This window comes from Panthera uncia, chromosome D1, assembly GCF_023721935.1.
Source record: "Panthera uncia isolate 11264 chromosome D1, Puncia_PCG_1.0, whole genome shotgun sequence".
Lineage (NCBI taxonomy): Eukaryota > Metazoa > Chordata > Mammalia > Carnivora > Felidae > Panthera > Panthera uncia.
In genome coordinates, this window is record NC_064808.1 from 4,935 (window position 1) to 18,095 (window position 13,161).

Here is a 13,161-nt window from a genome sequence, read left to right on the forward strand (position 1 = left end):
ATCCATCCATCCATCCATCCACTCGTCTGTCCGTCCGTCTGTCCATCCATCTATCCATCCATCCATCCATCCACCCGTCTGTCCGTCCATCTGTCCATCCATCCATCCACTCACTGGCCCATGTGTCCGTCCACACCTTCACGCCACCCACCCGTGGGCCATCTGAAGCTCTATCTAAACCTGAGATGACATCCTGGCCACAGTGTTGTCCTGTCTCCTACATATGGCTGATGCCTTAGCTCTAGTCTGCGAGCCCCATACACGTGTCGTGTGTTTCCCGTGTGCCAGCAAGTGCCAGGAGCAGGTCACGGCTGTGATGTCAGTGACCTGCCCCCACGTGCTGGGAGGTGGGGAGGGCACAGGGGTCCTACAGGACCTGAGTGGGACGCGAGGTGTGGTGCCTTCATCCGGCCGACTGTGGATGTGCTGCGGTGTGGCCCTGGCAGGGGGTCTTGGGTGCCAGCCCACCTCACCCGAGTGGCACCTGTGACCCCTCCTGCCCACCCACTTCCTGCCTGCAGTTTGGGGAACACTTTGAGTTCGACTGCAAGAGCTGCGTCTGCCTGGAGGGCGGGAGCGGCATTTCCTGCCTGCCTAAGACATGCAGCCAGGAGCCGCCCCAGTGCACGGAGGAGGGCACCTACCCGCTCACAGAGGTCAACCCCGCCGACACCTGCTGCAACATCACATCCTGCAGTAAGGCCACTTCCGGAACGGTGCTGGGTGCTGGGGGCCCAGGAGTCGCCCGGCAGCCCCCGAGGGTGTTTTCACCTCCTCCCTGAGCTGGGGAGCCGCTCACTTGGGGGCCTTCGGGGCACGTCCACCTGAGCACGGGTGTCGGAGGAGGCCGGTGCCCGCAGCCCCCTCCTTCCCCTCGTCTCCCCCCTCCCCCCAGAGTGCAACACCAGCCTGTGCCCGGCGATGCCGTCCAAGTGCCCGCTGGGATTTGAAGTGAAGAGTGAGATCGCGCCCGGGAAGTGCTGCCCCGCCTACACCTGTGGTTAGTGGGGGCCGGGGGGTGGGGCCGAGACCGCCGCGGGGTCACCCCGCGTGGCGGCCACACTCCCCCTGGGCCCGGGTGTCCGCGCTGTCCGGCCCGACCCGCGTCCCCGTTCTCTTCCTCCCAGTGCCCAAGGGTGTGTGCGTTCACCAGAATGCCGAGTACCAGGTGAGCCTGGGCGGGCTGCCGGGAAGGGTGCCCGCTCTGGGGCCTCCGTGGTGGGCGGCGGCGCCGCCTCACCCGCTCCTCTCTGTGCCCTCAGCCGGGGTCGCCAGTTTACTCCTCCAAATGCCAGGACTGCGTGTGCACCAACCGCAGGAACAGCAGCACCGAGCTCAACGTCATCTCCTGCACCCACGTGCTCTGTGACGACTCCTGCAGCCCCGTAAGCCCCCCCCCCCCCCCCCCCCCCCCCCCCCCCCCCCCGCCCCCCCGAGGCCACGGGCCACCCCGCGGCCACCTCCGCGGCTCCCTGCCTCCCCGCACCAACCTAGCCGTGTGCATCCCGCAGGGCTTCGAGCTGGTGGAGGCCCCCGGGCAGTGCTGTGGTAAGTGTGAGCAGACCCACTGCATCATCAAGAGGCCCGGCAGGGAACCCATCATCCTAAAGGTGAGCGAGGGGCCTGCTCCCATCCCCACCCGGGAGGGGCCGGCCCGCAGCCACGGGCAAGGCCTGGGATGCCTCCCGCCGCCCCAGCAGGGTCTTCCCAGGGCCGGGCATGGCTGTTCCAGTGTCCTGGGGTGGCCGTGACCACAGACCGGGGCTGGAAACACCGGGAGTGACCGAGTCTTTTCGTCTGGAGCCGGAGTCTAAGCTGGAGGTGTCGCAGGGCCGCGGTCCCTTCAAGGGCTCTGGGGGAGCCTTCCTGCCTCTTTGGCCTCTGGGGCTCCAGACGGCCCCGGGCTTGTGGCCGCGTCCCTCCACTTCCTGGGTCACCTTCCTGTGGCTCCGCCTCTCTCTTATAAGTATACTCGTTGTTGGAGTTAGAACCACCCGTGTAATCTGGGATGGTCTCATCTCAGCATCTTTAACCGAATCTCACCTCTCGACACTCTGTCTCCAGATAAGGTGGTATCTGCAGGTGCAGGGGTCGGGATGTGGACGTGTCTGGGGACTCTAGGCTGGTGCTCTGGGCCTGCAGGCTGGACCTTCTGTCCGACAGGAGCTGCACTTGGCTGGGTGGTTGGAAACCTGCAGGGCGTTTCTTGTCTGTCTTCCGGGTGGGCCTCCTGTGGGTCTCACCAGGCTGTCTTGTGCCCTGCAGCCCGGGGACATAAAGCACGACCCCAAGAATAACTGCACATTCTTCAGCTGCGTGAAGATTCACAAGCAGCTCATCTCTTCTGTCTCCAACATCACCTGCCCCGACTTTGACCCCAGCATCTGCGTCCCGGTGAGTGGGGGTCCTTTCTTCGGGACCTGCCCTTTCCCACCCTGAGGCAGGACGGGGCTGCTCACGGCCGGGGGGTGGTCTGGGGATTCCAGAAGGGTCTCCTTCCTTCCAGGGTTCCATCACTCTCATGCCCAATGGTTGCTGCAAGAAATGTGAGTACAGCCTGGCGGGCAGGCGTCTCTGGGGCACACGGTGCGGCAGGGGAGCTCCCTCTGGGACCCCGGGGCGGGGGTGAAGGAGGCACAGGGGATGACGTCCCGGGACTCCTGTCCCTTTCTGTGCCACTCTCAGCCAGACGTTAAATTGGGGGACAGCAGCTGGGGGCCCTGCTTGCTGTGGGGTGGCCGGGGCTGGGGCACTCGAGGAGGGAGAGGAGGCTGTGAGGGAGAACCTGCGGGCCCCCTGGGGTGTGGGGACCCCACTCCCCCACCCCAGAGCCTCTAACCCCCCTCTTGGCAGGCACCCCTCGCAACGAGACCAGAATCTTCTGTTCCGCCATCCCCGTCACCCGGGAAATTTCTTTCGCCGGCTGCACCAACAGAGTCACGATGAACTACTGCTCTGGGTCCTGCGGGACCTTTGCCCTGTGAGTCCCGGGCCCCGGGCAGGGGTGGGGGAGGCGCTCCTCGCCCTAGTGGGGGTGGCTCCTCACTCTGGCTGGCCGCCTGCCCGCAGGTACTCGGCCGAGGCCCAGGCCCTGGACCACAAGTGCTCCTGCTGTAAGGAAGAACGGACCAGTCAGCGGGAGGTGGTGCTGCACTGTCCCCAGGGCGGCTCGAGGAGCCACACCTACACCCACATCGAGAGCTGCCGGTGCCAGGACACCACCTGTGAGCTCCCGCCGGCCCCGCGCCGCGTCCCCGGCCGCTCCCGGCGCTCCAGCCCCGGGGGCCCGCGCCCAGGAGGCGCCTGAACGGGGTCGTGCCACGCAGCTCGCCCCCACCGCCCTCCGCACCCCCCACCCCTCCTGCTGACCCCCCGAGCTTCCTCACCTCCTGAGCTGGCTTCCTCTCTGCAGATATTTATTTTCTGAGTCTTCGTTCAATTCTTTGCTTTCCACAATAAACTTGGGCAGACGCTGTGCCGGTGTGTGTGGTCGGTGCTGGGCGTCCGGACGGCTGCCGTGCACGGCCCCGGGTCTCGCTGCTTCCCGCGGGGCGAGCGGACCGAGAAGGTCCAGAGAGGGGCCCGGTCCGCACGCTCTGCGCACGGGACACGGGGGCCCGCGCACACTTGCCTGCCTGGCTGTGGCAAGCTTCCTGTGCCAAGTGCAGCCCCCAGCGACCTCTGTCCCTCGAGCCGCCTCCAGAAAGCCCTGTCCCGCCCTGTCCTGCCCTCAGCGTGGCCAAAGCCCTTTCTGGGCCGCCGTAGTCCAGGAAGACTTCCACCCCTGGCTTTGCGCAACAGGGGGCCCGACAGCCCCAGGGCGCCGGGTGTGTGCGTGTGTCTGCGGACGTGGCTTGGGTGTGAACGTGCCACGTGCACACGTGTTTGCGTATATGTGTTTGGAGCGTGCTTCATCCCGGGTGTCTGCACTGGCAAAGCCGAAGGTCCTGGGCCGGGGGTCAGGGGCGCACACCAGCCCGTGGGTCAGAAGGTGACCTTCCGGGCCTCTGCCACTTGCGGAGTTCCGGTTGGTTCTGTGGACCCAGGCGGGCAGCCGGTGCCGTGTGTGCGCGCCTCCACGTGTCCACCTGCCTGCGCATGTCTGGGGAGCTGTTCTGTGAGCTGAGCCGCCAAAATGGGGGTTTTAGGGAAGGGTCTCCTCCAGGCCTTTAATGACCGAGAGTGCAAACTGGCAGCCTCCCGCTGGGTGGCCGTGGAGACCGCTGGACCAGAGCCGGAGCGCCCAAGGTTGGGTGACGAGCCAGGTTCTGTTCTCCTGAGGCAGCAGATCCCCGGCCTGACCAGGCGTTGAGGGGGTGGGAGCCCTGGGTCCTAGGGCCGAGGACCCCCGAGTGTAGCCATTTGGCTTGTGAGCACCCCTGGAAACCTAAGGGGAGGTGCCGATGTCCCCGGGGCCCACATCTCGTCCCGCCTGTGATTCTCTGCCACACTTTACGCCTGACTGAATGGAGGGTCTCAGGGAGGGCGGATACCTGCCTCAGGCTCCGCAGTGCTGAGGCCAGTGAGGGTTTGCTCCAGGAGGCACCCGGAACCCCAATTTCTCTGCATTCCCTGCCCCCCGAGGAGCTGGGCTGAGGGCTCAGCCCTCCCTCACCTGCCCCCACCTGACACCAGGGAGGGCTTGATGGCCGATCAGGTTGTGTCAGCACATCAGCGTCACCCTGGCACCTGGGGGTCTTTCCAGTGGCCCCCTGGCCTGGGAGGGCCCCAGAGGCCCCTGCACAGCCCCCTTGGTGACCTGGGGTATCCACATTGTCCCTGGCCAAGACCTGTGGACTTCCTGGGTGGTCAGTTGGCCTGGGTTAGACTTGGAGTCACCAAGTGGCCTCCTAGGACAGAAGGTTTGCTGGGGGGACGGGGGCTCCCCGCCTCTGCTGTGCGGCCAAGTGGGATCCTGGGTGCTTCAGGACCAGCCCTTCTGCAAGACGGTCAATGTGCCGACCCGATGGCTCTCACCTGTTCCAGGGCCCCCTCCCAGGGCCACGGGGGCTTGGAGCTCCAGAAATTTTCTAGCGGGCCGAGTGTTTCATTGATGTGGTGCAGAGCCCCTGGCCCACCCTGCTGAGTCTGGCTGTGCCCGGCTGGCCAGCAGCCCCAGCACAGGTCGGACCCAGGCAGAACGAGAATGGGAAGGTGCTCGTGGCCCTCGTCTGGTCAGGAAGAGGGATCAGCCTTGGGCCGGCGTCCCATCCACCTCCCGGCTCCGCGGCTGCGCGATGGGGACACAAGGGGGGGGGGGCGGCGGTGGGCCGGGGTGCAGCTGGGCCCTGCTCACTTTTCTAGGCTGCGCCCCCAGGTCCCCAAATTAAGCAGAACAGGCAGGGTTTTCTCTGTTTGACACATGGTGGTTTCCATGAGGATCTGTTTGGAAAGAGGTTTCTGGCTTAAAAATGGTTTGATGACCGTTGGCAGATGGTCGCTAAGACTGCTGCCCGCCCCCAGCAGAGGAAGCGGTGGGCGCTCCCCGGGCCCCTGCCCCAACCGTCTGGAGGAATGGGCGAATGGCCCACACGCACCCCTGCACCAGCACCCCCCGACCTGGAGGCTGTTGGGGGTTCACTTCCCTTCTTACAAGCCTTGTCCCACTATTTAGATGAGGGCTCTGCTAGGGACACCCGTGCAGTGGGCCGCACCCCTGCCCTTCTGCCCAGGGAGCGACCGCCTTGGCTGTGCCCCTCCCTGCCCCTCCCACCTCTCCCTTCCCTGGCACACCCTTCCCAGCCCCCAGTCTCCACCCACGTGCTCTGGTCTGAGCACAGCCCACCTGTGAGGGAAGGGGGCTTGTCCCACAGGTGAGGGAAGGGGGGCGGGGGGAGGGGGGCAGGCCCCATGCAGATCCCATTTCATAGCCAGCTGTTTCCTCTTCCTCTTCTGGCTTGAGACCCTGAGCTGCGTTGTCCGGGGGCTCCGCGGGGATGCGGGACCTGGGACGGGGACAGGCCTGGAATGAAGTGCCAGCCACCCAGGGCCCGGCGGGGCGCCCAGAGGCGGTGGCTCGTGCTTGGCCACCACAAGTGGCGCTTGGCACTGGCCCACCTTGTCTTTCCACGAGGCGTGTGCCCTGCGGTTCTGCCACACCCGGTTCTGGGGTGCCGCTGCCCCCCTAGTGTCCGCGTCAGTGGCCCTTCACGCTCTCATGCTGGTCCCTGTGGACCTGGTGTGGCCGCCGGGGGTCAGTTCAGGCCCCAGCTCTGCCGGCAGGCTCCGTGTGCTGAGGGCCTGGGGTGACCTCACTTCTCCGTGGGACCATGATGGTGACAAGGGATGGATAGTGACCACAAGCCTCCCGGAGGCCACGCTCGTTTGTCACCCCAGGGGAGGGGGGAGAGTCAGGCCCCCCTCTGCACCCAGAGAGGGAAGGGGCCTCGGAGTCTCCTTGCTGTGACATCAGGTCCAGTCCGGACCGCGGTGCTACTCCTTCCGGGCTCTGCTGGGCACCACAGGTTAGGGGAGCCCAGGCCCCACGGTCTGGCCCTAATCATGGGGCCTCAGGGGAACCCCCAGAAAAGAGCCTTCCACCAGTGGCTTTGGGAAGGCAGGGACTGAGGGGGGCTGATCCCGTCTCCGGGGACCCTGTTCCCCCACAGCAGCCTCCTCACCTCCCTTCCTAGGGGAAGCCTTGGTCGGTGTCTGGAATCAGAAGTGAGTCCCCCGTCCCCGCGGTGAGATACTCGTCTGCGGTGAAGGTGAGCTCACACTGGTGCGTGAGGCCCGAGTGAGTCGCAAACGCGTGCTGAGGGCTGCACGTGTTCACGCGTAAAAGGCTGCGGGATTCAATCCCTGCCGAGGAGCTCCGGAAACGGCCTGACGAGGCAACGGACAGCAGAGCGGTGGTGCCCTGCCCCGTGCCTGGGGAGGGGGACTGGCCGGGAGGTGGCTCACGACTGCCGACACCCGCCAGCCTTCACCAGGCCGGACGCTCGAGACGACGTCGTTACTGAGGGTAAATAGCACTTTGGTAAAAACCGCGGCTTCTGACACTTGCCTTGAACAGCCCTTACTACCGGTTTGCGGCCTGGGCTGGCTCGTCGCGCGGCTGCTGCCGCTGGGGGTCCGCGGGGCTGGCTTCTGCTGGAGGAGGGGGGTCGCTGACACCCCCCTGCACGCATCCTGTTCTGTTCACACGGTGCCGCGTGGTCTCCCAGAGCGACCAGAGGGCGGGCCCCGTGCACACGCGAGTCCCGTGGCGTCACCTGTGTCACATCTGCTGCCGTTCCAGTGGCCACAGGCCACGTGCACGGCCAAGGCCAGACAAGCAAGGACAGGCCACAGGGGTAGGAACAACTGGGGGCTTGGGTGCTTCACGTCACACAGAGTACCCCGGACGGTAGGAAAGGTGGGAGGCTCTCACTGGGTCAGCGTGATACCAGATTGCTGGAGAGCGGCCCCAGGCGAGGGGCCAACACGCAGGCAGGCACCTGTGGGACGCGTCAGTGTAGCCAGCTTCGAGCGGAAATGAGAGGCTGCGAGGGGCGTGCGTTTTCTCTGCTGCGGACGCCTCTTTCCACACGGAGCCTGTCCCTTAGCTCGGGCCTCTGCCGCCCGCCACGCACTCTGGCCCAGGGAGAGTGCTGGAACTGGAAAAAGAGGGCGCGGGCATCCCACCTCCTCTCCCCGTCCTCTGCTCCTCCACGGAGGGGACCTGGTCCAGGCCCAGGGCGCCAGCGACCGGAAGGTTGTCTGTCTGATTCCAGGGGGAAACATACCCACAAGCACAGTCCATGCCGCAGCCTATGAGTTTATAATTCGCAAAATTAGGCACGGCCCTGCCCCCGCCAAGCCCCTTGTTTTTTTTCAATTGGTCCCAGCACGGGGGGGGGGGGGGGGGGGCTGTGTATGAAACCCCCCCGCCCCGCCCAGCCCAACAATCCTAAACAAGCCGGGCTTTCCCAGGAATCCAAGGACAACTCAGCAAGGGAAACTACCAACAATGTGTCAGCCAGGGTCGCTCTGCTGTGTTGCAGGAACGGAAGCCCCCCCAGTTTGGCTTTTGGTCGTTTGGGCCCCTGTTGTCATCCAGGACCCGGGGTCTCAGAGATCGCGGAGGGCCTGCCACCGTGTGCAGTCTCTGGGATGACCGGCCACTGGCGCCTCCTGGCAGCCACAGGGGCCAGGAAGTGCAATGCCCCTAGGGGGGCAGAAGGGGGAGCCAGCCGCCTCCAGGAGCCGCTGTGATTCCCACAGCCACAGATTTGAGAAAATCCTTGTGGTTTTCTCACCGCGTGCAGAAACGGCATCTGACAAGAGTAAACAGCTTGTCTTGACCGTTTTAAAAAAAACACAGACTAAGACCACAAGGCAACATTCTCAACACGTCAAGGGGTATCTGTCAAAAGGTGGCACCGGTTACATGCGGGGACTTTCACATCATCCCCCTGAGAGTCGAGGAAGCCGTCGGCCACTCCAGCCCGCAGTCGGGGGGTGGGGGGGGGGGAGGTCCTGGAGGTTCTGGCCAAAACGATAAAACAAGAAAAAAGGAATAATAAATACCAGGAGTAGAAAGAGATTAAACCGTCCTGATTTCAGGATACCTTCACGCATGGCTCTAGTTTTGGGTCAGAGAGCTCAGTGCCATCGAGTAACATTGTTGGATACAAAGTTAATGAAAACATACCCAAAACTAAGCAGAAAATGTATTAGAGAAGATTATCTCACTAATGGCAGCCAGAGACCCTGTGTCGATTCCTGAGAGCAAATCAGACGGCACCTCCCGGCCGTTCTGAGAAAATTACTCCCCGTTACGGAAGGGCACACAGGAAGGTGTTGGTGCCGGGAGAGAGCGTCATGCTCTCAAAACGGCAGATTCGGTTGTGCAAAATAAGGTCAATTCTCGGCAAACAGCTGTATAAATCCAGGGAGATGCCCTTCCGAATCTGTAGGGAGCTTCCCGTTGAGGGGGGGTGGGGTTCATCTGTCTGCACGTGACCTGGGTGCGGGGCAGGTGGACGGACAGGTGGACCCGCGGGATGGGATGCTGGGGGGTTGGCGCCCCACCCCCAGGGTCAGGTGAGTTACCAAGTGGGTTAAATAACTAGAGGTTATTCCCAGCCAAACTTGTGAACTTTCAGGAGAAAATAAAGGTGTATTTATGACCTCAGGGTAGGGAAGGACCTAATCAAGTCATTAAAGTCACAAGCCATTATGCGCGTTAAGGTGCGTACATTTGACCGTGTCACAGTTATGTTTGGAAAAGGACAATGTAACCAAGTAAAAATACAGGCCCCAATCCCGTGTGACCGGGGTCCCTGTAGGAAGAGGGCATCAGGACGCAGACACGGGCAGAGGGACGACCCTCTGTGAGGACACTGGGAGAGGGCGGCCGTCCACACACAAGGAGAGAGGCCCCGGGGGGACTCAGCCCCTTTCACGCCTGGACTTCCGGCTCAGGCCTCCTGGACGGGGGACGGTGACTGCGGCGCGCGCTGTCTCCTCTGTGGGACTGTGTCACGGTCGCCCCAGGACGACATGGGGAGGGGAGGGCCAGGTGCACAGCACGGGAAGTTTGGAGGGGCCGTAGGGTTTTGGGGGCCGTTGCTCGTGGGCACCTGCCATGAGAACACACCTCCTGAAAACCCGGAAGGGACGACGGGGAGCGGGTGCCGGCTCAGCGCCGGGGACCGAGGCCGAAACTGCTTAATCCACGTGGCGATCTTGCGGTGGGGGGCGGGGGGCGGTCGATCCTCCCCTCACGTCATAGGCGGCAAGCCAGCGGAAATGGCTCGTGACTCCGGGGCCGGCAGCATCCCCCCCCCACACTGCCCCCCCGGAGATGCCAGCCTGGCTGAGCGCAGCCAAGAACACCTGCCCCGTCCTGGCCGGAACCCGTTCCTGCTCTTCCTGTGCCCGTCGAAGCCAGACCACTGCCCCCTGTGCTGTCAGCAGGTAACCCGGGCATTTTCACCTCCAATCTTCTCAAGCCTCGGTTGGCTTATTTCGTGAGACCCCAGAGTGCTCCTAGGGGCCCGAGGCCGCGATGTCATCCCACCCCGGCTGTCACTGGCCATCCCAGGACACCAGCTACTTACTGCCGTTGGCACGTCCGGGTGCAGCGAGCTACCCGGCCACCTTCCCGGGGTAGCCTGCCCGGGGCTGCGGACGGGGCTCAGACGCAGCTCCATAGAGTGGGCCGCGGGCTAAGGGGCCGACACGCCCCCCCCCCCCCCCCCCCGGGGGCCAGGGGCCGGCCCCCCCCCCCCCCCCCCCCCCGGGGAGCCTGGACGCTGCCCCTCCGCCTGACCCCCCACCTGCCCCGGCTGCCCCCTACTGTTGGCCAAGTCCACTGCCACCGCGTGCCGAGAACTTGAAGGCTGACCCCTGGGAAGGATGCCCTGCAGCCGGACACGGGCGGGCACTGTGGCCTCCTGTCCGTGAAATCAGGGCCCAGACAGGAGGAGACCCCGAAGAGCAGAACTGGCCCCAAACTGCAGGCGTCTCAGGGCCCTTTAGACCCGTTGGCCGGGTGCGGGGCCGCGCTCCAGGCTATGCAGTTCACCAGCCACAGAGAGCATTGCTGCCCTCCCCGCCGGCAGGGCGCCGGCACGGTTTGCCCAGAAGCTGGATAAAGGCTCTCGGGAGAGCGGCAGGTGCCGTGACCCTGTGGCCCTCGCTGCAGCTGGGCACAGGCCCCTCCTGGGGGCGGGGCGGGGGCTGCACCGTCACCTCCCCTGAGGCGGTGGTGCCAGGGTGGCTCCAGCCCTGCAGGGGGTGCCTGTCGGGTGCTGGCTGACGCAGGGAGGGGGTCCTGCATGGGGGGCGGGGTGGCGTGTGGGAGAGAGCATCCGGGCACAGCATCCGGGCACAGCCACACGGGTGTCTGTGGCAAGACCTTGGAGGCTCAAGAGCCGAGGAGGGTTCTGTGTCCTCCAGTTTGAGTGGGCGTTCTGCCGGGTATATTTTTATTATTATTATTATTATTATTTAAATGTTTATTTATTCTTGAGAGAGACAGAGCATGAGCGGGAGAGGGACACAGAAAGAGGGAGACACAGAATCCGAAGCGGGCTCCAGGCTCCGAGCCGTCGGCGTAGAGCCCGACGAGGGGCTCGAACCCACGGACCGAGAGATCACGCCCTGAGCCGACGTCGGACGCCCAACCGACGGAGCCACCCAGGCGCCCCCAGTTGGGCTGGGCATAAAAGTTCAAACATCCTTTCTCTTGGCTGGACCGCTGCCTGTTCCCGCCACCAGAGCACGGGGAGGAGCCCCAGCCGGGCCCACCTTTCTCAGACTCGCGCGCACCCCCTCTCACCGAGCTGTGACTCACCCGGCTGATGCATTCTCATGAGGGTCCACACGGGGGAGCCATGCCCGGTCAGCACCTCCAGCCCCTCCCGACCCCAGCGGTTCACCATGAGGTCCAGGCTTTCGTTTTCTGGGCTTGCTTGGCTCTCTCTGAGCACCCCCCACCCCTTCCGAGGCCTTTTGTCTTTTCCCGTTGGGGTGTTACCCCCATTATTTCTTTAATGTGGTTCCTTCTCATGAAAATTTAAAACTTTAATTGTGGTAAAATACACATGAACCGCACCCTCCTCACCGCGTCTAAGCACATAGCCCAGGGCATTATGCACACCCTCCCTCCTACTTTCTGGCGACTCCAGGGACCTCATAGGAGTGGACCACACCGTGTGTCTGGCCCACTCCCCTGTGTCACGTCCTCCGGGCCCATCTGTGCCCTAGCAGGTGTCAGCACGTCCCTCTCATAAAGGCTGGAAAATCTGTGTGGAGGGACCACGTCTTGTCCATCCGTTCGTCCACCGATGCCCCTCGGGTGGCCCCCACCCCTGGCTGCTGTGGACACTGCCCGTGGACGTGGGGTGCACGCGTTGGAGGCCCCTTTTCAGCTGTTCGTGGAGGGGGATTCCAGGGCCTTCTTGAGGAGGAAGGGGGATGGGCCCAGGCTCTCAGATGCACCTGTTGTGTCCGCTCGAGCAGACCCTCCCAGCTGGGTCCTCAGCTGAGCCGGACGGGAGCCTCGGCACGTCTGACCCACCGGCCGGGTGCTTGCAGGGGAGGAGGGAGGAGCGAACCCCGGGAGCCCTGGTCCATGGCACTGCCTGCTTGTTGACTTTATGACACATGGATACACCTCGTCCCCCTTGGCCAACGGGCACCGCCACCAACCTCCGACCTCCCCAGCCCAGGAGCCTGATGAGGGATGGGGCCCCCCCGCGGCCCCTGCTGCCCTCCCTGCCAGGCTGCCAGACGGCCAGGCCACCTGGGCGTTGTCTCCCCACATCTCTGTGTCTCTGTGTGTGTCTCTCACCGGGGTGGGGACCCCATTGCGACCAGTGACTGCGTCATCAGATGGGGCTTCATTAAAACCCCATAAATCTCATAACTAAATAAGGCAGCCTGGCCAGCCCTGTATGCAAACAACAAAAAGCATCCGTGTGGCTTCTGTCCCATTGTCAGGGGAATGTGGGTGCCGGTCCCCGGGGACGGGGATGGGACAGTCCCAGAAGTGGTAGTTCTGGCACATTGCAACACATCCTCACTCCGCGTCCTTTCAAAGTGCAAGGGGACAGTGGCCCCGCCTGGCTGGGGCCTAGCTGTTCTCTGGGATGGGATGCGGGGCTCGAGGGTATCCCTGTGGCCCTGCCCAGGCCCGGCCTGTGGGGCGCTCTCACAAAGAGCAGGACATGGGAGCGGACAGGCCCCAGTGGCTTGGGGTTGCTGCTCAGGGTCACAGGCTGGGGGCAGGGGGAGGCTCAGCCTCAGGGCTGAGACACACGGGCTGTGCTGTCGTTGTCTTGGGTGGGGCTTGGTTTGAACCTGGGACCCTGCAGATCTGACCCCACCTGGGGCTGTGTGTAGGCAAAGCACCTGCTTGGGACACCGGCTGCTCGAGTTCACGGAACCTTGCGTGGCGGTCACGTGGGTGCACGATGAGGGTCGGACCCACGGAAGCCACGTTCCACAGTGTGTCTGCCAACTCCCGAATGGGGGTGGGGGGCTGGAAGCCTGGGTGTGGCGTGCGGGAGGCTGGTGGTGGGGGCTCATCGAGAAGAGCCGGGACCCGTTTCCCAGCGGCCTGGGTCTGGACCTCTGTGTGTCCCCACACGGACACTCGGGGAGCCTTTTGTGGGGGAACAGAGGGCTGCGGGCCCACGCTGACTCCCAGGAGGACGTCTGAAGTTGTCC

The 13,161-nt window shown here is 64.2% G+C and overlaps 1 protein-coding gene across 1 annotated transcript in view; it reads left to right on the forward strand.

Moving 5' to 3' along the window:
* MUC2 (mucin 2, oligomeric mucus/gel-forming) overlaps window positions 1–3,404 on the forward strand; it is a gene marked incomplete at its 5' end in the record, with an annotated part of 8,107 nt that extends 4,703 nt beyond the window's left edge. The window contains 9 exons of the mRNA XM_049614601.1: window positions 522–696; window positions 896–1,000; window positions 1,128–1,168; window positions 1,263–1,385; window positions 1,512–1,610; window positions 2,266–2,394; window positions 2,507–2,546; window positions 2,854–2,980; window positions 3,070–3,404. Coding sequence (XP_049470558.1) covers window positions 522–696; window positions 896–1,000; window positions 1,128–1,168; window positions 1,263–1,385; window positions 1,512–1,610; window positions 2,266–2,394; window positions 2,507–2,546; window positions 2,854–2,980; window positions 3,070–3,307 — 1,077 coding nt within the window. The remainder of the gene's footprint in view (window positions 1–521; window positions 697–895; window positions 1,001–1,127; window positions 1,169–1,262; window positions 1,386–1,511; window positions 1,611–2,265; window positions 2,395–2,506; window positions 2,547–2,853; window positions 2,981–3,069) is intronic.
* Between the last annotated feature and the right edge of the window lie 9,757 nt (window positions 3,405–13,161).